Source organism: Oryzias latipes, chromosome 1 (assembly GCF_053564925.1).
Source record: "Oryzias latipes strain Hd-rR chromosome 1, Olatipes_Hd-rR_3.1".
Classification (NCBI taxonomy): Eukaryota; Metazoa; Chordata; class Actinopteri; order Beloniformes; family Adrianichthyidae; genus Oryzias; species Oryzias latipes.
The window spans coordinates 37,092,139-37,114,143 of record NC_136237.1 but is presented as its reverse complement, the minus strand read 5'-3'; the positions used below and the strand labels follow the sequence as shown (position 1 = coordinate 37,114,143).

The 22,005-nt window shown below is 39.1% G+C and overlaps 1 protein-coding gene across 3 annotated transcripts; it reads left to right on the top strand.

Annotated features, from left to right (window-relative positions):
• The first annotated feature begins 14,726 nt into the window (after positions 1–14,726).
• On the top strand, positions 14,727–20,995 carry naf1 (nuclear assembly factor 1 homolog (S. cerevisiae)). Of its 3 annotated transcripts, none has more exons than XM_078946789.1 (10): positions 14,727–14,836; positions 15,119–15,177; positions 15,700–16,310; positions 16,443–16,575; positions 18,419–18,512; positions 18,609–18,691; positions 18,758–18,918; positions 19,002–19,053; positions 19,574–19,661; positions 19,763–20,995. In XM_078946789.1, the coding sequence occupies exons 1-10, from the start codon at positions 14,833–14,835 to the stop codon at positions 20,191–20,193; spliced, it is 1,716 nt and encodes a 571-aa protein (XP_078802915.1). In that variant the 5' UTR covers positions 14,727–14,832; the 3' UTR covers positions 20,194–20,995. The 3 variants fall into 3 exon arrangements, with proteins under 3 accessions (XP_078802915.1, XP_078802914.1, XP_004065701.1); XM_078946788.1 differs by having other exon boundaries at positions 14,749–14,842; XM_004065653.5 differs by lacking the exon at positions 14,727–14,836 and having other exon boundaries at positions 15,165–15,318.
• Positions 20,996–22,005: the final 1,010 nt, after the last annotated feature.

Sequence of the window (22,005 nt, the reverse complement as noted above, 5' to 3'; positions counted from 1 at the left end):
CGTAACAACGCACCCGCCCCTCATACACAAAACGTACAGTATTAAGTCTGATTGCTTTGCACAGAAACGATTTGCTCCATCCACCGGCGCAATGGGGACGAAGTGCTCCTCCTTGAAGCCGCCCTGGCCAGAGGTGTCGGAGTAGATAGGAAGGGGAGACAAGGAGCGCGCGGGGCGGGAGCGGAGCGCAGAGGCTTCTGAATTCTGACGCACGCGCCGCACTGAGGCGCGCGTATCACGCTGAGGCGCGCGCTTTTCAGTCGCCGCTGCTGTATTTTACTGGTGTGTTTTTTAACCAGCCCTGTTACTCTCATAACGCTGCCGCGACACAAGCGGAAGGAGAGCTGTACCCGTTCACCCCTCCATGCACTGCTGATACTTGCTCATTCTTAAACACGTACAACAGAATGGCGAGCCCGGCATTGGCCCCGCCTTTAGCCCCTAAGACTCATGGGAAATGGGGAATCGCGGATGTAAATTTCCTCATCATAACTGAGGGATGTAATGTTGATTATATGGTTACTGTTTGTAATTTTATGTATGATACCTAGATTGTCAATAAGTAAAAAAAAAAAATGAAATAAAAACACCATAACTGAGGAACTTGTGAACAGAATAGAGGTCCATGCTGTTTGACAGATGTCGATACACTCAAATACATGAGCCAGAGGCAAAGCTGGCACCACCCACAATGTGCTAATGAATTGCACTCACTTTGGGATGCTGGCCGTGATCTGTCAGGATGACAATATCGCCTAACACATGCGCGGCTTGTACTCTGACGCGGCTTGTGTATGTATAAAACTAATTAAACACGTGAAAATGGGTGGGTGCGGCTTGTAATCGGTTGCGCGTTGTAGTCCGGAATTTACGGTAATTGAAATGCTTAATATTTTACCCTGCTGAGAAGGAGGTGAGCCTCTTTTGAAGGCAAAGAGTAATGTACTTATTTTGAATCCCACTTCATCTCTGGGTTTTAACAAGACCACTTAGCTGTCTATTCCAAGGTTAAGAAAACGGCTGAGTTGCAAGAAAGTAAATCCAAGAATTGGTTAGTTATGACCTCTGAAACTTTAGCAAATCTATCTTTAAAGCATCTCTCATTAATAAGGAAACCATTAAATTAGAAAATAAACGTCTTAAGAAAAGGAAAAAGGGCCTGAACAGGACAAAGTGTCATACTTGCATACCCCCAAATTAATATAACTTATACAATCTATGAATTATCATTTTATTGTGATAAGAGAATCCCAAAACCTGAGAGCATGCAATTTTATTTGTAGCTTTGGTGTTAATAGTATTGCAATGGAAAATAGCTGTAATGATAGTTAATCTAATAACGTCCCAAAGTGGATTTTGGACATTGGAATGTCAAAAATAGGGATGGACTGAGATTTTCATTTAGGAGATTCCAGTTTAAGAGCATTATTTCTTTCTTTGCATTCATCCAATTTGAGTTTCACACTGTTGGTTTGTCCTCTAGTTTAGCAGTCACAGCTTCTTGATAAGGATGGGATACACTCATTACTCATGCAAACTGTTGTAACTTTGTTTTAAAACCTCTCAAACACTGCTTCCTCCGAAAGCACACTGTAATTTAGGACCGACAAATCTAAAAAGGCTCAAGAACAGAAAATAATTTATCATAAAACCACCTAGCATGTGGTGGAGATATCAAAAAGGTTTGTCTCCCTGGAGTTCTCGAGAGGTGTAGGTGAATATTCAGCAAACTCAGGGCAAGATGAGGAACAGTGGTGAACAGGCTAGCGATGAGGTTAATCCAGCAAACAATTCAAAGGGTAATCCAGGTCCAAGAACAAAAGTCAGAAAACTTTGTAAAATCACAGGCAGCACCAGGTCCAAGAGCTACAGGAAACTGGTGGGGAAGCAGAGGATTATGTGCAGTTCAGAACAGAAGAGGGTGATTAGTCTGGTGAGGAGGGAAGAGAGTGTGCCAATGACCTAACAGCCAACAGCTGCAGGAGGTCTGTCAGCACCAGAGAACATGACAAGAAGTGGAGATAGGGTCCAGCATCCATGTGACCCTGAGGGGATCAAGCAGGTTTGGAAGATAGATGGATGGTTTTGAAATCTTGGAAAAACTGTGAAAAGATTGGGTCAACAATGCAGAATCTTTTCAAGTTGTCAGTAGTCCACTGTCATGGTCTCAAATTCTCAATGCTTATGTGGAGGAGGACATAAAACATTCGAACGAAATCCATTTCTATTGAAAGAGCCACTCCAATGATCTTCTGATCTATTGTAGAAGGGTTCTCAGCCGTCTTTCACTTATGATTACACCGTTTCTAGCCAAAATCCAAAAGCTTGTTGTTTACTAGGACGTAGTTTCTGAAGAGCTGTAGAGGTTCATCTGAAATTTGCCTCTGAGTTGAATGCAGGACCTCTGGCGTGGAGCGGGATAGCTTGGAGCAGGAAGCTTGTGGCCCCCCGGCAAATTTTCTACATCACAGATCCGCTCTTCTTCAAAACTGCATTTTTTTGTCTGCTCCTGATTCACAATGATTTGAATAAATAAATGCAATTTCGAGCTCAAATTTCTTAATTTCATCAGAAAATACCACAAGACCATGTTAAAAATACCCCAAAATCTTTTCATCAGAGTGGGTATTTAATAGATCTCAATCTAAGTCCTCTTTTTTTAATGTAAAGTCTGCGTTCTTCAAACAAATTTATGAATTTTAAATATTGTGGATTCATTCAGATTAGCGAAATTATGTGAAATATTTAATGCCCCTGATAGAAAACAGTTAAAAGTCTTTAACTCACAGACTGTGCTGCAGTCAGACAGACCAGCAGGAGAAAATTGTGCTTGTTGTTCTCCCTCTCTTCGTCTCTCCATCCTTTTGTTATATAAACAGCAAATCCTTGGCTCAACAATGACCTTTTAGTTGGGCAATTAATGGAGCACCCATACACACGTACACAGAACATCTAAACACTAATAACTCAGACCCCCCAGAAACAGCAGGTCAAGGTCCGACACACTAACTGCTAATCTGTCTGAGAGTGTGTGTTCATTCCATTGTGTGTCAGTGTTTCAGTGTTCTCTAATTGGAATGCTATGCTTTTTGTCATGCAATCACAGACGCCTGTGGAATTTGAGCTGATATGAAAATAATTGCTTCACTTTGGCTTTTTCAGATGTTGTAACAAACAGTGGGGGTTTTTTCAGAGTCAGAAAGGGACCACATTATGGCTCAGCATCAACACTTTGGCTTTTTTATGACCTGCTCACATAATGTGTTTTTTTATTTATTTAAATTATATGTTCCTCCATACTTAAACATACACCTAAAGCTTTCCCTTATCTATACAAAAGTTATCTCTTGTCACTTTTAGGCCAGATTTTAAAACACAAAATTTCAGTTGGTTTGCAGGGATGGTTTTATTTATGCGATTTGGGTGGCAGTCCATCTGGGAAATCTTGTCTGCCAATACCAAAGAGCTTGTTGATTTTTCTATTTACTTCTGCTACTGTGCTCAGAAAGTGACTGCAAGAATCTCTGATTTTACTGTTCTGCAAAGGAGACCGGCATGACGGCCTTTGTCTATCAGGCCAGTTTGTTATCTGAACATGTTGAAGAATTTAAGAAACATCAGAGATTAGTCCAGATTCTGCCCACTGTGGTTGGTTTGTCCCATCAAAGTGTGGTGAAGATATGGAGAACACTGGCTTAACTGCTTCACAGATAGAGAAACATCCTTTGGTGGAGGCAGTGTAATGGTATAGGCATTATCTTAAAGTAGGCTTTTCATCACTGGACATAATCTCAGTGCAGGGGGAAAACTCACTTCCAGGCTTTTTGTTGTTTAGATAGAATAGAAGATTTTATTATTAATCCCATGATGGGGATCAGTTTAACAGTGCAGTATTCAAGTTAAATTAGATAAAAATAGGTGAATAGGTAAAGTACACACCTGTTTCATCTGTGGCCGTATTTGGTTTTGTTTGGTTCTGTTTGTGCTGTGTTTTATGTATTATTTCTGTATCAGAGTGGGACTTCTGTGTTTTTGTGCATCTTTTTGTCTGATTATTTTCAGGTGTGGTGGAAAGGGTGTGGCCTCCCACTGGACAAGCTGGTGGAGGCAGCCTTTAAAGCCACCACTTGGGCCTCCAGCCGGTGAGAAGGGAGCTTGGCTGCAACAAGTCTCCAGTGCAGCGTGGCCCTCTTCTCCATTTTGTTTTTTGTCTTTCTCCATTTTGTTTTGTATTTCACCACCTGTTTAGTTTGTGTGGCACTTTGTGTTGCACTTCGTAGTTCTTTGTAGATTGTGGTTTTGTCCGTGCCCACTCTGTTTAGTCTTTTGGTTTGTCATCATGTTAAGTGAAGCTGTAGGGGTGAACTGCCATTTTCTTTAGCACATGTTTTCTCCTGTTTTTGTTTGTCCAGGGAGGTTAGTGTTTTGTCTTTGCTTTCCCTTTTCTTTCATTTGCAGGTAAGATTTTTCACTTTGGTAGCCAAAAACTTTACTTTTTTATGTTAGTTCCACCACACCTGAAAATGTTGTTTCTCTTTCAAAGATGCACAAAAACACAGAGGTCCCACTCTGATACAGAAATAATACATAAAACACAGAACAAACAGAATCAAACAAAACAAAATACGGCCACAGCCGTAACAACGCCAAAATAACAGCCGTTATAAGAACAATAAAAAACGTGAAACAACAAATGCGACATAAGTATATAAATAAAAGAATGAATGAATGAAAAAGGAACTCAGAGTGGCTACATAGTGTGTCACTGCAGCACCGTGTTATACAGTCTGATGGCTGTGGGGAGGAATGACCTGCCGTAGTGCTCCTTCTTGCACTGTGGGTGCAACAGTCTCGTGCTGAAGGAGCTGGTCAGCGCCTCTACAGTTTGGTGCAGGGGGTGGGAGGGGTTATCCATGTTGGATGTTAGCTTAGCCAACATCCTCCTGTCTGCCACCTCCTCCATGGACTCTAGTGTGCAGCCCAGGACAGAGCCATAGTGCCAAAACTAAATTGATTGATTTTTTTAAATGTTATGAGAATCCCCCAGGAAAAATCTTATAAAGAGAATTAATACGGTAGATTTCCGAAGTAGTGAAATAAAACTAATTTGTCTATGTGAACACAAGACAAATTAAACCCAGATCAAACTTGGTAAATTTGGTCCCCGCTTTAACAACGAACATTGTGAAAACGTTCAAGATTTCTCACTTCTCATGTTTGAAGATGCATGAATTTCTACTTACACCAATGTTTTTTTTAAACTAGTTTTAAAAGTGTAGAACTAATTTGACATTTAGTTGTAATTCTCCACTAAGACAAAAAACTCTAGGATGAATATTTCAGCTTTGTAATCTCAGTTTTCGTTTGCCTTGGTAAGACTGAAGCTACATTCCCACCACACTCAGCAACGCGCATTCAAGGGGCAACTTCCGATGAAAAGTCTATGTAAATGCGTATAATTACACTTAAACACGCATTTCAGGCTTCCACGTTCAAAACTCTCATGTTCAATCGTAGCTATGCAAGTTTCTACGACCATTTTCAGGCTTTACGAACAAAATGCATGGGGATTGAACACACATTGCCTGTCGAACTGAATGGGCATTTAATTCAATTCAACTCAGTTTTATATAGCCCAATATTTACAACAATAGTCATCTTAATGGACTTCATACTGGTAATTGTGTAATACACACAAATCATAAAGGACATAAAGTCATAAAATTCAATGGCTGATTGCTAAAATATACTAAACTGGGCATCCCTGCCCTGACACCCTCCTATAAATTTAGACTCATGGAAACCCACAAAGACTAAATGTTTAGCACATTTTTCGACGTGCGTCAAATGCCCGGTGTGTGTATGTAGATTGAGATATCAACCAAACAAATAGGATGGACAATGCATCCAAAAAATGTGGCAAACTAACACAAACTTACGCAGCAAAGGCATTTCCTATGGTAGTTATTTGAAACATGCAAATAGCTTTGAAACATACGCAAAACTCTTTGATCCAGGCTTGTGTTTGCACAACTTTTTCTCAAAGAGACACACATTCCTCTGGTTCTTAAAAAGGGAATGGAGTGCTAGAGTTTGGACTTTTGGGTCCAGTCTCTTTGGACAGTTAGGCTAGTCACCAACCTGTAATTTCAGCGTGAATCTAAATCTAAAGTTTCACCTGCAGGCAGACAGAACAGTTTGAATACCATAAAAGGCCTTGGTCATTGTCCTGTCCATTGAAAAGCAAAAACGATGGTGACAAACAGACAAAATAGCTATGAGGTGACTTCATTCTGTTTGTGTGTCTCTGTGAATGTATGGAATGCTGCTGCTGACAGTTTTGTCATGTGCGACACAATGAGGGACATTGGGACAGTTAAAAGAGAAGAATGCTCCATAACTAAAAACACCTGCTCTCTGTTTGTGCGAGTCCATCAGACAATGAAATAAACAAACATCTGTTGCCTTTATGACCTCAAACGCATCCAGAAGCACAAGTTCAATTCCCACAGAAAGAGACTCATGTTGAACGAAGGTCAACAGAAAAATAAGGCCGATTCTCGAGAACAATACTGCTGGTCACAAAGACCACATCCCCTATGAAATCATCCTGACAAGTCTTGTTTTTCTTGTAATTTTTCAGGGCTTCCATCTATTTTTGCACGACATGACCACACACAAGAAAAGCTCCTGATGGATGCAACCTGTGGACCTACAGCTGTGTTTTTGACCTGTTTTCTCTATGAGGAGAAAGAAAAGATATTGAAAAAACAATCAAATAATTGCTCCTATTGCTATTGGGTTCTATATAAAAGTGTACTTTTCATTCTGCCTTTTTATGATTGCTTGAAGGTGCTTGTAGAATTTTTTTTAAGTTGCCATGAAATATTAATCCTTTTATTTTAATTTTTTGACTTTGTTTATTAATTTACCTGCAACTCCTATTAATCCAACCAAACTATGATATAAATTTTGACTCATCGAAACCCACAAAGACAAAAAAAGGTGACGAAAAGCATCGGTGTGAATGAAAAGAAGAATCTCGTTACTCAGCTTCTTCTCAATGCTTTGATTACCCTCAGTTTAACGTCACTAAAACAATCAAGAGTACAAAATGTAAATACCGAAATCAAGCTAAACCCCAAAAAGCACATCGTAGTAAAGCAAACCAAAGATTTTGAGAGAAAGTTTTTTTGCACAACTTGCTTCATTCATTTGCATTTGCATTGAATGCAGGTGTGTAATCTTATCAATAAATAAAATGGTAGTCCATACTTGCACATTAGCAAATGGCCTTGACGTCATTGATGTGATACACGGGGCACAATAATCTGTCAAAGTATTTTAGTATGATTCTGGTATTCAGCGGTCCTTGCTGTTTAATTGACCTTTTTTTTAAGTGCCATTTTTCATGCTTTTTAAAAAAATGTATTTTTGACAGCACGTTGTGTTTTTCCTGATTGTCTGTTGACGTTGTCAATCAATCTGCATACCATATGTCATGTACAAAAAACATTCAGCCTGCCAAATTTGCATAAATCTTCAATTGCAAGCAGATCTTTGGTTTTATTCTATAAAACTGGACTTATTTTTCGGTGAAAGTTTGATCTTTGAGAGTTTAAACAAAGTGTAAAAATATGAATGTCTGCGAAAAGTCTTTAAAGTGTGTTGTGAGAAGTTTTTTTGTCTTAAAACATCTATACCAGTAATTATTTTGAAAAAGAAAGATGACTACTTTGCGGATTATACCCATACTGGGCTATATTTAGAACATTACTCCCAGGACAAAAGAGCGAACACTGTACTTTAAAGCCACACTTCTTGATGGGACATTGGAGCATTACAGCTACCATAGTTCAGAGCCTCATGGAGAGATACGTCATGTGTTCTCTCTACAAAGACTGGTTGTTGCAGATAAAAGAGGCGCGACACAACACAGCTCGCCAGGAAACTTCTCCTCAACCTCTCTGACCAATCCTCTGCTACCTCTAGATTCAGAAACATTCTGGGTAGTGTAGTCATAGCACATTATCTGACTGTTTAATTTAGCTTAAAGCGCGTTATGGACTTTCTTTAAAGGTTCTTTTTAAGCTCTTAGCAGCTGAGATATCAACAGCTCTGGAAACAAGAGGTGAATAGCAGCGGGACATTATTGCCATTTATCATTAATGCTGATCAAAAGGGACCAAAACGACAATATTAGCTTCCTCCGCATTTTTGGAATCAACATCTACAAGCCTGATAGTTTCTCTTTTGCTCTTCACATGTGAAGGATTTTCATGTCATATTGCAGCTTTGTCTTCCAGTTTAGGGCACATGGAATGGATTAGCTCCCCTTAAAAAGACCCGATCTCTTTTGTACAGGTTTTTTTATTATTATATATGTGCTCTGCTCTGCCCTGGTCATTACATTGTTCTTCAGCTGCTGAATGATGCCAGCCACATAAGTGATCCAGACATGTGCAGGATGTTAATATAAATAATGGCTTGTGGGTTGCTCTTGTGTGTTGTGTAGGGGGGTTGTGTGTAATCATTATGGTGGATGTGGTGTCACATCAGCAGTCATCACCAACCAACAGTGTATCAATTCTGACAGCGGGTTCCCACAAGCACCAATTTAATTAAAGCCCCTAATCTCCCACATACTACCCTGTGGCTAGACAACAATGAAATGAATAAATAGTGATGTAGTGAACTAAAACATCAGCATTAAATCTGTGTTGAGCAAGAAACTGTAACCTCCTTCAACTTCGCATTAAACTGGGATGACATGAAAGAACCATATCTGCTGGGATTTTGTTTCTTGCACACAGAAATGGACCAGAAAAAACTTTGATACAAAACATTCAACCAAAGTTTACATCAACACAACATTCAAATGCATGAAATCAGGTTTAAAAATCATGAGAAAAAATGTGAGTTTTAAGATGCTTTAACATGCTGACTGATCTCAGACCAGCTTAAATTAATCACACTGACAGGGAAAACAGAGCAGATTACTTTTTAAACTGAACCAAGCTGCTTAGAGTTGACGTCTTGAAGGCATACTTTAGATATAAATATATCTTTCAGCTTGGGAAATAAGTCAATAGCATTATTAAACTGTGCGAGCAACATTCTATGTGAAGCCCCAGAGGTAACTGTAGAAATGGCATTCGAAGGAAAAAGTGAGTCACTTTGTGTTCAGTAAACTGCTGCATTGATGCATTCTGTTATCTCAGCAATCACTTGTTTTTTTTAACTACAAAGTAGATATTGAGCCAGACGATAACTCCAGACTTTGAGCTTAACAAACACAAAACCTGTCGAGCTTCCTTTCACTATAGACTCTTTCCAGGATCAGCTGTGTAAACACGAAAAACTTTACCGTGAAACGACTCCATGTTATGTGTTCAGACAGAAACACAAACACTTTACATGCAACAGTTGCGATGAATCAAATGACTCTGAGCAAAGCTTCCTCTAAAGCTTTAGTCACGTGCACGGGTCAACACCTGTACGAGTCCTGCCGGTTCTTGGGTTGTCTGGCCCCGTGGAGCGCCATAGAGAGGAGCGCCATGCATCTTACAGGAAGCGCAGGTGTGTCTTGCAGCTTCCTTGAGGCTCGTGCGCCCACCTCAAGAAACGTCATGAGAATAGAACATACGATTGTTGTGCATGTGGTAAGTGTATGGTTAAATAGTCGTAAAGCTAACGTAGGTTGCACTTATGACTTACTCACAGAGACACACATTCATCTGGTTATTAAAATGGGAACGGGTTTCTGGAGTTTGGACTTTTGGGTTCAGTCTGTTTGGACAGTTAGGCTAGTAGTGGGTCACCAACCTCTAATTTCAGTGTGAATCTAAATCGTTCATTATTGCAGTCTAATCTGTTAAGCCAATTGGGTGAAATCATCATCTTTTTGCTAACAACCTTTCCTTTTACCTGACACTCACCTTTGTGGGAAAATATTTCTCCCCTAATCCCGGAACAGTTGTGCTTCATTCAAAGCTCAAATGTCATAAAAACCACTGACTGTAAAGGAGAAATGGACCAAGTGAGTTTAATGTCACTTCAATAGTTTTTTCATGAAACAGACGTCACATTGTTGGTGCCAGACGTAGGCCGTCAACATTTCTATGGCAATCACTCTCGCCAATCTGTTGTGAGCTTGTTGGAAGTCCACAATCCTACCACTTGAAAGCAGGCTACACAAAATCTGTCAAATGTTTCAAACCTTGGACGTGGGGTCCAGCAGGCACCACACATACTGTTATTGGGGCACTACAAGAAAAGATATCATGAAAAAAATAGGATTAGCAAGAACATGCTTAAAAAAAAGAATCAGAGCAAGAATAGTTATTCTGAATTCCCTGAATTGCTCCTTTGGGAGATTAATAAGGTTTCTATCTATCTATCTATCTATCTATCTATCTATCTATCTATCTATCTATCTATCTATCTATCTATCTATCTATCTATCTATCTATCTATCTATCTATCTATCTATCTATCTATCTATCTATCTATCTATCTATCTATCTATCTATCTATCTATCTATCCATCCATCCATCCATCCATCCATCCATCCATCCATCCATCCATCCATCCATCCATCCATCCATCCATCCATCCATCCATCCATCCATCCATCCATCCATCCATCCATCCATCCATCCATCCATCCATCCATCCATCAAATAGAATGGCTGAGTAACAGCTGTTTATTTCTCTATAGAAATCTGTGAGATTTTAGCTTCTTGGACCCAGCAGGTACTTCCTATTCGGAAAGCCAGGGGGAGGAGTCTCCCAGTCCAGTTTCTTATTAACAGTTAATGATACAAACAGGAAATGAAAAACTACCATGAATAGGAAAAACTTGGCAAACCATCAAAAAACTAGGACTGAAGCAGTCATTAAAAGCTGCCACTTTACCTATCATTATTTGTTTTCATAGAGGGTTCACATTTGACCAAAACAGAAACTGTCAGGACTCCATTCATAAATTATTTTAAAGAAAAGTGTATGTTTGAACAAGTAGGGTATCGACTATTTTTTAAATTAGACTCAGTTTTTCTTCTGTACGGCTGGGCAGAATTGGATGTCTCCCATGGTTAAAATGTGGTCTTGTTTTTATCTTAGTTGTTTTCTTATTAATACAAAATCAAACTTTTTTGTGGTACTTTTTTCCTACTAATGTGACTCAGAGTTCCAAATTTTAAAACCAAAAGCTAGACAAGAGAGCACTGCATTAATTTTAAAAAGGCCTTTTTTTATATACTGTAAGCCTTCTCCTTTAGTTTACTCACTCAAAACCTTTTTATTATAATCATTTCTTTCTGTTTGACCCTTTCATGAATCTGTAGAGCGTACTTGTCAGTATTTTCTCTTGAAATGTCAAACAACACAGACAATGTATTAGTCAGTGACGTGTTGATAAGTTTTTCCTCTTCTCAGATGACGTGACTCGCACACAGACAACAAAAGCATATTCCTCATCTCCTTGGGGAAACACAAATGGGAAGACTGCAGGCTTTCATGTGCGGTTATTCCTGTTGGTGACGTAGAGCTTGTCAATGGTGATGGGGAGGCATTTCTGTCACTTTGTTCTCAAAAGAAAACCTTATTGTTGCAAAGCTGTCCTGCTTTTTAAGCACTTGAGACGTGAGTTACCTTTGGGCACTGTGAACACAGTGAGCCGGTGCCAGCTGATTTTCTCGGTAACAATACAGCCTTTCAGCAGCCAGCATCTCCTGATTGGATGTAGTATTTGTTTGACCCTGCCTGCAACGGGAAACACTGAGAAACTTTAGAGATTGTGGGGGGATTACAAAGTTCACCCTCCATAGAAGACCACATTTTTGACTGCATGCTTGAAATCTGCTCGGGGTTTTCCAACATCAGACAAGCCGTCAAGAAACCGAGAGTCCAATTAGACATGTCATATCTTCAGGTTTGTGGATACTTTTCAACATTTTGTACTGACGTTGCGCCAAAAAGAGGTCAAGAAAGGACACCTGGAAAATGAAGAAACTACTATACGGTCATGTCAACCTCAGTTTGGCTGCTGGAAAGCAAGAATGGAGTAAAAACTAAAGGTTTTAGCACATTTCTTGGACTGAAACTAGTGTTGGTTACACAAGAACAAACACTACATCCTGACACCCATCAGTGTGTGGTGCTGAATTCACTCCCAGTGGGAAGATCATAACGTCAAATTGTGAAATACCTAAAAATTGAATGTTACAGGACATCAGATTATGGATGTTTGAAAACCTCTTTTTCATATATTCAACAGATTTAGTGTTTGAACAGAGTTTGAAGAGAATTATAAAGGATTGAGCTGCCATCTACTGGTCACATTTTACAGTTTTTCTCAGTCGCTTTAGTACAATTCTCAGATCAGAATTGAAGTTTGCAAATACGTGTGTGCATTTCTCAAAACAATTTGTGCAAACAGCAAAACACTATGGATTTCTTGCAAAAGCCTGTAACTTGCTCAAAATCTTTAGTTCAACTCTCAAAACTAAGTCTTTATGTCATTGAACATGTCAGTGCCATCAGAATGTCAAGTCTTTGTGTCATTGTCTACGAACAAGACAGTCAAATTACTTAGTCATGTTGTCAATATAACTGTGTACTTTAGAGGGAGGTTCTGATGTAAACTATGGCTAAAGTTTTGATAACAATTATTGCAAAATGTAAGTTACACCTTTTTTGTTTGATTGCAAGATACTGGACAAGATTCACATATACACTTTTATTGTTCATATTGTAATTTGTTGACAGACCATGTCATAACAACACAGAAAAAGACCACTGCAAACAGTAACACAAAGGGAAAAAAAATATAGGACAATGTTCTGTACAACAGTACAGGCAGTACAGTAGGAACTGGTGTGGTCTTCCTACACCTCTTGTCGTTCCTGTATGTTAGGCCGCAAATTCTCATCCACATCACAGCGAATATCCTCTCTTGCAATTCAGCGAAATATGTTTGTCACATTATGACAACTTGGTCAACCATTTTGCCGTTAATGACTTATACGATGAACTAATGACTAGGTGTTTTGAGGAGAAAGATTATTGCACAGTGAGCTATATAATACATTTTGATCAACATGACATAAACAATTGATAATGTAGCAAAGAGCAGAGAATTGTACATAATCATTTGCATGGATGTACCAAAGGCAATTGCAACTTGTTCAAAGAAATGAGAAACTGCTTATATGATGTGCACAAGTCACATCATGATGTGAAGATTGAACAAATAGTTTTGGGAATTTCCTTCTGATCTGAAAATTGTACTAAAGCGACTGAGAAAAACTGTATTTGCAACCTTTACACAAACTCTGATGCCACTCTTGACACTGGAGTATCCCATGATTACTTTGTGTGCAACATCGGTTTAAAGCAATTGCCTCCTCATTCTGGAAGAGCTGCAGAGCAAAAGCATTTCTGATAGATAGCATGAATCCAGATGTACAATCCTCTTCAAAAGCCTTGAGTCATCCCTCGTTTCTTTATATTTTGTTTCCTAGAAGCCAGATGTTTTTGTAATCTATAAAAGCGCTCTTGGCAAAAAAACTTTTTCTGTAGGCATTTATGGTCTCTTCTCGTTTCAGCTGAGTCCTTGTAACGGACCATTTTCCATTTTCTTTTTATTTATTTATATCTTTCAATCATCTCAAAGTATCGATTCCATTTCCCCTCATGCACTCGTTCCATGAGGGGATGGTAGAAGAAACAAGAGAGACTTTCTTTGCCAAAGGGAAAAGTTTAGATTTTTCAAATAGGCAGGTATGATATTTAAGGATTATCCAAAACCTTTTTTTCTCTGACAATAGGACAAAAAAAGTGTTTTGCTATATCTGAATTCATAGATAATGCATTTATCAACCCCCTATTTATTAATCCCTAGAGTAAAGCTCCTTACATTTTGGGTACCTTTTTGTGACATAATCATCTAAAAATTAAACCCTCTAACATAAACCAAAAGAGAAAATTCAACAGCAAAACATCTACAAATGAAAAAATGTTGAGATTTTTAAAAGTTGCTGAATAAACTAAGTAACACTTATGATTAAACATTTTGGATTTCTTTACATCATTTCAATTGGTTAAAAAAAACTCCAAAAACAGTAGAACATATGATACATTTTACTCAAAAGAAAAAAGTTGATAATTAATTAGTCATGGTGCTGCAGCAAATAATTAGCAATGATATTCATTCATGAACCTGTCAAGAAACCAATGTTTTTTTTCATAGTTGAACGTGTTTTTACTATTTCTGGCTTTAATAAAAGCTGTAATTTTCTCTTTATTAAAAAAAATTGGAAAATTACATACTCAATCTAGTTATTTGGGGGGGGGGGGGGGGGGGTAAAAGTAAAAAGACCAATATTGGTACCTATTGTAACTGTAACAACAAAAATGATGTATTCACTTTATGGTCTCTACAGAAAAGCCAGTTTAGCTGCTCAAAACAACAGCAGAAAGAAGTTTAACGGACAACGGTAGTTTGGTGACAAAGATCTGCAAAACCACGATATGAATGGAACATTGATTTTGTGCGTAATCTCAGAGGGTGCAGCACAGGTCAGACAAGCCAACAGAACGAATTGAAAATCATTTCTAAATTTTAATCCCTCTAAAATGTAGCTTTTTCCCGGATTTATTCCATTGCGCACCCTCTCGCGCACATGCGGAAAAACAGAGCCCCGCGTGCAGCGACAGCAAACACGTGTCTGTTACTGAATCAAGTTCTAATGTGAACCGGAAAGACGAAACAATCTTCAAAATATAAGTCTTCAACTTTTAAAATTTTGTCTCGGAATACACAAAATATGGGTAGTTGTACGTTAAATTTTCATTGCTTAAGTAGCTTTAATTACTTTAATAATATTACTAGCTACCTCTTTTTCTGGCTGATCTTTTTCAAGGGTTCTCACTGCAATTCACTTGCTATCACTCAATTCTAATTTTCTCTCACACCAAACTATCACAATTTATTCACGCATCACATTCACAAATGTTCATTTAGGTATTTCTGTTGCATGCTTCCGAGCAACTATAACCTTGAAACTCATTTAAACGTCTTTAACCACTGTTCTTTCTTTGTACCGCGCTCAGATCAGGTCCAAACTATCTCCGTCATTGAAACGTCCCTCCGCTGGACTTTTATTTTGAAGGTAACGCAAAGGAAGAAGCTTCAGAATTCTTCCGCTTTGAAGATTGTTGAAGTGTAGATTCAGTTGCTAGTTTAAGTAGGCGACATTTATCCTAACTGAAGCATAATTTATGCCTTCCTGGAATGTTTAAGAAGTTTTAAGGTAACATTATATTATTTCTTTTGTGTTTTAGTAAACAAAATTTGTGTTCAGCATGATATTAGCTTGCAAGCTAATATGCTAATCTGTTTGTTTATACGTTTATTTTCTTAGCTCCTCTAATTCACTGGTTGTTGCTAATCTGCTAGATATCTGGTTGTTAAACAAAAATAGACTGTAAAAGTCTTCTTATTTTATAAAGAAGGTTTCTGATAAAATAGGTTTGGTAATGTTTTATAATGGTCGTATTATTAGCCTTAGCTTAAACGATCATGTACAGCTACAGGTAAAGTTTCGCTTTTTATTTTTTTTATTTATTTATTTTTAAGCAAAGAAAGCTTTTTAACATTACTTACTAACAAATTTAACTGTGTTGGTCGGCAGATGGATGCAACATTTCCAAAAGAAGAGGAGGATAAAGGATTAGATCAGGAGTTGCCTGTGCAGATAAATGAGAATGCAAAAGTAACAGGAGATTTTCACCAGGAATTATTAGTGCCAATAGAAGAGGAAGAAAATGTCACAACCGTGACAGATAATAGGCTGGAGTTACCAGAACAGATGGAAGAAGATGAGACTAAAAGATTAAGTCAAGAAAACCACCTGGAGGTAGAGATGAAAGAAGGGGGGCATGAAAGAAAAATTGGGGAAAGTGATCAAGTGTTACCAGGGCAGCTAAAAGGGAAGGAAGAGCCGAGATTACTCGTGAACAATGAACGACTTATGTTAAAACAAAAGGAGAAAGATGGAACATTGAGAGAAACTGAGCAGGAATTATCAGTGGTGGAAAAAGAAGAAGAGGAGGAGGAGATGGAGGTTTCTTTGGCAAAACCAGAGGCAAATCCCATTATGACCCTTAACAAGGCCACACCCCCATATTCAGAGACCCGTCCTGAAAAAACAAGAGATGAGCAGACGCCAGTATCCTTGGTTGCAATGACCGTATGTATGGTTGAAAACAGCGAGGATGAAGAGGAGACTGAAGATTCAGACAGGTACTCACACACACACACACAGATCAATGAAGTGGTAGATCTTTTGTTTTTGCTTTTTACATCATATAACATGAAATGAAGGCGCTTTAAGGGGATAAAGATGATTCTAAATCCTCTTTTTCCCATCCCCAGTGATAGTTCATCCTCTTCTTCATCTTCTTCCTCATCCTCCTCTTCGCCCTCCCGTCCCTTGTTCGAGGATGATGATGATGAAGGCTTCAGCCAGCCGGTCCCTGTCAAAAGTAAAGATGAAATCTGCTTTGAGGTCAGTCTTGACACTTTGTTTTGAAAGCTCAAATAAAAGCACAAGCGTGTTACATTTCTATAACCCTAAATTTGCAGCTAAATTCACACTTTTTTTAGATTTATTTATAATCTAGCATGATGTAGTGTTCATTTAAAAAAAAGTTTTTCAAAAAGAATTTTTTTTTAAAGAAGCGAGTGGATCACGTTGTTCCTTTATTAATGTCCTTATAGATATGAAAGGAAAGAGCGTCCATTTAAATTGAACCAACTTTTAAAAAGAAAAGAAAAAAACACCTTGTATTTTTGATAACCGATTATTCTAACATAAAACATGCACTCTAGCTTTTTAGGATTTAAAGACATTACTTTTGTTCTTGCTTTTTACGTTTTGTTTTCTACATTAGAAATCAAGTCTATATTTTAGATGTCACATTGCCAAAGAGGCTTGACAAATTTGTGCTGGCAGTGCAGAAACAAAAACAATGGTTCAAAATAAATCAAAAGCAAAAGATATTGGGAAAATCGCTTCTTTTAATGTTTTATCCAACCAATTATTTGCCTTCACCAAGATTATTTAGTCATTCAGTTTTTTTCGGATTTTGCAGGGCATTAAAAAGGAAGTAAGTGATCTTGAGGGCAACCTAAAGCAACAGGCAGATGGTTGGACCTGAACAGGAAAAAAAGAAAATATCAAATTAAAGAAGAATCTTCTAAAGGCCCGTACACACCGGGACGAATATTTGCCAGGCGTTATTCGCCAGCGTTTTTCGCCACGTTTTTTGTGTTCACACCCAGGCGATTTTCGCTGACGATGAGTGGAGTGAACATGCAATTTCATTCCCTGACATTAGATGGCGCTTAATGTAAAACAGAAATACTCCTGTACACAAGGTGGCGCTGCGCAACTTTATGCTTCTTAAAGTCGCTTTTCACTCAGAAGAAGAGAGCAAGTATTTACACGCTTGTCAGAATCAAACAAAGAAAACATGAATATTTCAAGCACCAGTAGCTCCAACTGGTGCTTCGTTCGGGGATATTTTAGAATGTCCGTCATTATTGCTTCGCGGCTGTGTGTAGACGCTACTTGGCGTCTATCTTCTTCGCTGGTATGTGTGCTCAGCAAGGCAGTTTTGTGTTTGAGCGCCCCCAAGTTGTTTTACTGTAACTTCAGAAGCTCCAGACACGTGAGCAAAAGCGCCATTCTCATTGGTCGAGTAGATTTCGACGCGACACGTCGAAAAAAAAAAACGAACCCGAGGCGTTTTTTTTTTTTTTGACGCTTTAACGCGTGGCGTTTTTTCGCGTCGGTGTGCACACTCTCGTTGGTGCCCTTTGTTTAGTCACGAGGCGTTAAACGTCGGCGAAAATCGCCGACGAAATTCGTCCCGGTGTGAACAGGCCTTGAAGCTTCAGAAAGCAGACATATTTTAGGTTTCCAGTTATCTTTGCTGGAAGTTGGCACTTCCTGTTTTGCATCAAATTAAGGAAATGAAAGGGAGCGTTTGAGGACCATTCATGAACCATAGAAGGTGCTTCTGAAGCTTAAAACTTTGAAATAGAAAACTATCAAGAAAAACCAGGGTCATACATTGACCATCCCCTAAAAAAATGCATTTGTTCTTTTGGTATTGTTTTATGTAGTCCTCCTCTCCATCACTTTTTCAAATGTGTCCTGTTTGCAGCCGATTACAGAGCCATGCTTCCTGATCAGTTTGTTCAGTCTCTTTGTGTCACTGGCATCCATGCTTCTTCCCCCGCAGATCACAGAGGAGAATGGAGTGCTGGCTTTCTTGATTATCTAACAAACAGTATTTTGAGAACGTTTAGATCCAGCATGAAACGACACGAGTGTTTGTGTGCAGGAGCTCCCAGCTGTGGATGAACTGTCGGTGACCTTACCAGCAGGTGCAGAGCTACAGCCAGTGGGAACAATCTCCAGTATTATACAGCAGCTGGGTAAACGAACAAACTCACACACTGTGGCTGCTTCTGAACGTTTAGACACAAAGTTATCCTCTTCAGAGTGTATACTGGTCTGACTGTTCTCCTCAGTTATTGTGCAGTCGATGAAAGACACTCCTCCACTGAATGATGACAGCATCATCTTTAAATCTGACCGTCTGGCGGTGGGAAAGGTGAGTCTGGTCAGTAACACCATCTGCTCCATTCCTGCTCTTTTACACCAAGCATATCCGTTTAAGGTGTTTGAGGTTTTTGGTCCGGTCTCCAGTCCTCTGTACATCCTGAGATTTAACTCGAATGAAGAGATCAACAGCAAAGGTCTAACTGAGGGGATGACTGTTTATTACGCTCCGACCATCAAGGAGTACACAGAATATGTTCTCCCACAACAGCTAAAACTGTAAGGACACTCACTGATTGACGCCAAGTTTCTATTTGAGTCACAAGTTGGTGGTTTGTATTTGATTCATTTTGTTCTTGCAGTATGAAGGGGTCTGATGCATCTTGGAAGAATGACCAAGAGCCACCTGAAGAGGTAACTATCGCCTGTCGTCATCATTGATTGATCCTCCAAATACTCAGAGAAAGAATAGCTGTACTCGCATTTTTGTCATTAGGTCTTCTCTGTGTTTTTTGCTGCAGTAGATTAGTCTACTTAATCTGTAAACAAACACGATGAGCAAAGCCACCACAAAGAGCTAGAAAAGGATCAGACTTTTTTCAATCATCTTTTGATCTGTTTTAAAAGCGTTCCCAATGGTCTTTTAATTATGATTACGCCGTTTTTAGCCAAAATCCGAAATTGTATCGTTTTCTAAGACGTAGATTCTGCAGAGTGTCGGCAGTTCATTAGAAATTCACCACTCTGAGTTGTGGGTAGGATCATCAACATAACGCTACAAGAACATGTTAAAAATCCCCAAAACACAATGATACACAAAGATAAACATCTTAACTTGTCTTAACAAGTGTCAACAAAAGATAATTAATGGAAAACGGTATCTATTACTGGTTATGTGGATGTCATCCAGCATCATCTCTTGTCTCCCTTCCAGGTTTTAGATTACAGCGATGATGAGAAAGAGAAGGAAGCAAAGAGGAAAGCAAAGAATGCCAGAAAGCCTAAGGACTATGGCAATACAGGTATGTTGTGTGGTGCAAACATTTCAGGAACCAGATCATGCTGATCATCACTGTCCCTATTTGGAGTTAATATTATGTTTTATTGTACTTTCTTCGCTCAGAAAGTTCCGCCGACGGCTTTCGAAACTCCTACCATCGGAGGAGGAAGGATTCGCGGGGTTTCCCACCAAGACATGCAGGGCCTCCATTCAGTCACCAGGACCAGAAAAGCAAGCAGCCATCATACGGACACCCACCAGCCGGGCAACAGACTGTCCCACCCGTACACCTACCACCTCCCTGCCCATATCCCTTACCTCCTCCCCTTTCCCAACCCTACCACTTTCATCCACCTGGAGGAGAAGCCCCTTCTCATTTCGCTCCACCCAGCTTCCCTCTCTACCCTCCTGGTGTGCCTCCTCTGACTGCTCCTCCTCCGTCTTATTTCAATCCTGCTTTCTCCTCGCCACCATGGCCACCAAACTTCTACGACTTCCTTCTTTCTCCACCTCCTCCCCCTCCACCACCTCCTCCTCCTCCACCCTCTCAGTAAGAAACACACATGCTCGTCAGTTTTGGACCTACAACTAAAAGCAACGTTGTTTTTTTGTTTTTTTTGTCTTCAATCACATAAAACAGTGAGGCATTTACAGCCTCATCTTGTCCCGTTTCCAGCAGCCATGATGTCTTTACAACACAAGCTAATCAAAACGTTTATGTTGACATGCATTTTTAAAACATTCCTGTAAAAATGTGTCTGTGATTGAGAGTAGTAGGTATTAAAATCTATAAACATACTCTGCTCAAAAGGACTTGACAGTTTTTCCTTTATGCGCCTAAAGGAGGATCCAGAACATTAAATGTTCTTTAACTGACTCAACATTTGAAATTAGAAAAAATATTGTGGTGAAAAGCTAACTGATCTCTCTGAAGACAAATCGTGCATTTTGTTTGTGTACAAAGTTTTGTAGGTTGTTAGACCTGATCAGATGCATCGTGTATCGCAAAGTTGATTTACAACTTGGTCAGTAAATGGATCAGGAGGGAAAAAAGGATAAGATTGAATTCCTCTGTAATACTTTTCTGCAAGTTCTGATGAGAAAAACATGTGATGACTGCTTTGCAGCTTTATTATGACTGAATTGACGTAAGCCAATTTCACAGTTGGAGTTTCTCAGTTTCCAAGTCCTCTGTCAGTCATTTTGTCCAAAAGTTGATGGGGACTTACTTCTTCTGCTTCCTGGGTTTCAATCAGGAATTCTATAAATCTAAAAGACTGACGATGTAAACCTTTCTGTAACATGTTTTGGAAAAAAAAAAAAAAAGATAATAATAAACATTTACTTCTACTAATACGTTTATGCCTATTGAAACATTTGTCCTTTTTTAATAATCTATTTTTGGACGGATCGGTTTCTTCCTCAGGAATGTTTTCACGTTCAAACTTCTTTACTCTGGGATCAAACCCAGCTGAACTTGAAGCTGACACGAAAACACACAGATGCCATTGATTTGTTGCGCCTGCAGCTAGAACAAATGATTCAACCTGTCCTTCGACACCGTTTACTCTTTGGTTTCCTGAGATTACAGAACTCATCTGCTAATTTGCAAACAAAAAAAAATTAAAGTTACTGTATATTAAAATGTTAAACTTGTGTAATGCTGAAGGGTAAACTCAATGGTAAGATATACAAAATAAATCATTAGCTTGGTTGCCATGCTACAAACTCCTCTCCTAATAGAACCTTATTATTTTTGTCGGCCATGACTTGGGGTCCCCTCCCTTCGTCTCCTTTGGCTCTCCAAAACTTCACATCCCGCAGCCTTTTTTCTCACGTGTCGCTCTATCACCTTACAGCAGTCTATCCTCATCTTCTGCCCCACATTCCCCCTCTGAATCAGCGCTCCGGGGTAACTGGAGACCCCTGAGCGGTGACTTGTGACCCGGTAATCCTGTAACGGAGGGCTATCCCTTGTTGGTGTCCCGGTCAACTAACTGAAAGTAATTGCTGCAATTAGCAAAACTGTCAGTACGAATTGTTCATTTAAACAAGTTAATAAATTACTGTTAGTGAAAAAATATGACATTAAATGTAATGCTTTAAGCAGCTTTAGCCTGTTTTTCTACTGTGATTAATTGTAATTGTGTTAACCTTTAATACTTCAAAGAATTCCTTTTCTGCCACGTTAAAATCTATATCATTGTGCATTTCCGTTGGCTTATGAGGAGAATGTTTATAAATTCTGCCCCTGAGCTCAGTGTGTCCAACAAGGGAAAGGGGTGACACTTGGTGATCATATGCAAAATGTCAGCGAGGGGCTGAGGAAGGAAGGAAAGGGGGGGTGGGAAGAGCAAGGTCAGACC

What these genes read in the sequence shown, in the direction of transcription:
- naf1 (XM_078946788.1), top strand. An exon ending in GCTGGACTTTTATTTTGAAG is followed by an intron (nt 15,178 to 15,699) that starts GTAACGCAAAGG and finishes GTTGGTCGGCAG; the next exon opens with ATGGATGCAACATTTCCAAA. An exon ending in AAGATGAAATCTGCTTTGAG is followed by an intron (nt 16,576 to 18,418) that starts GTCAGTCTTGAC and finishes GTTTGTGTGCAG; the next exon opens with GAGCTCCCAGCTGTGGATGA.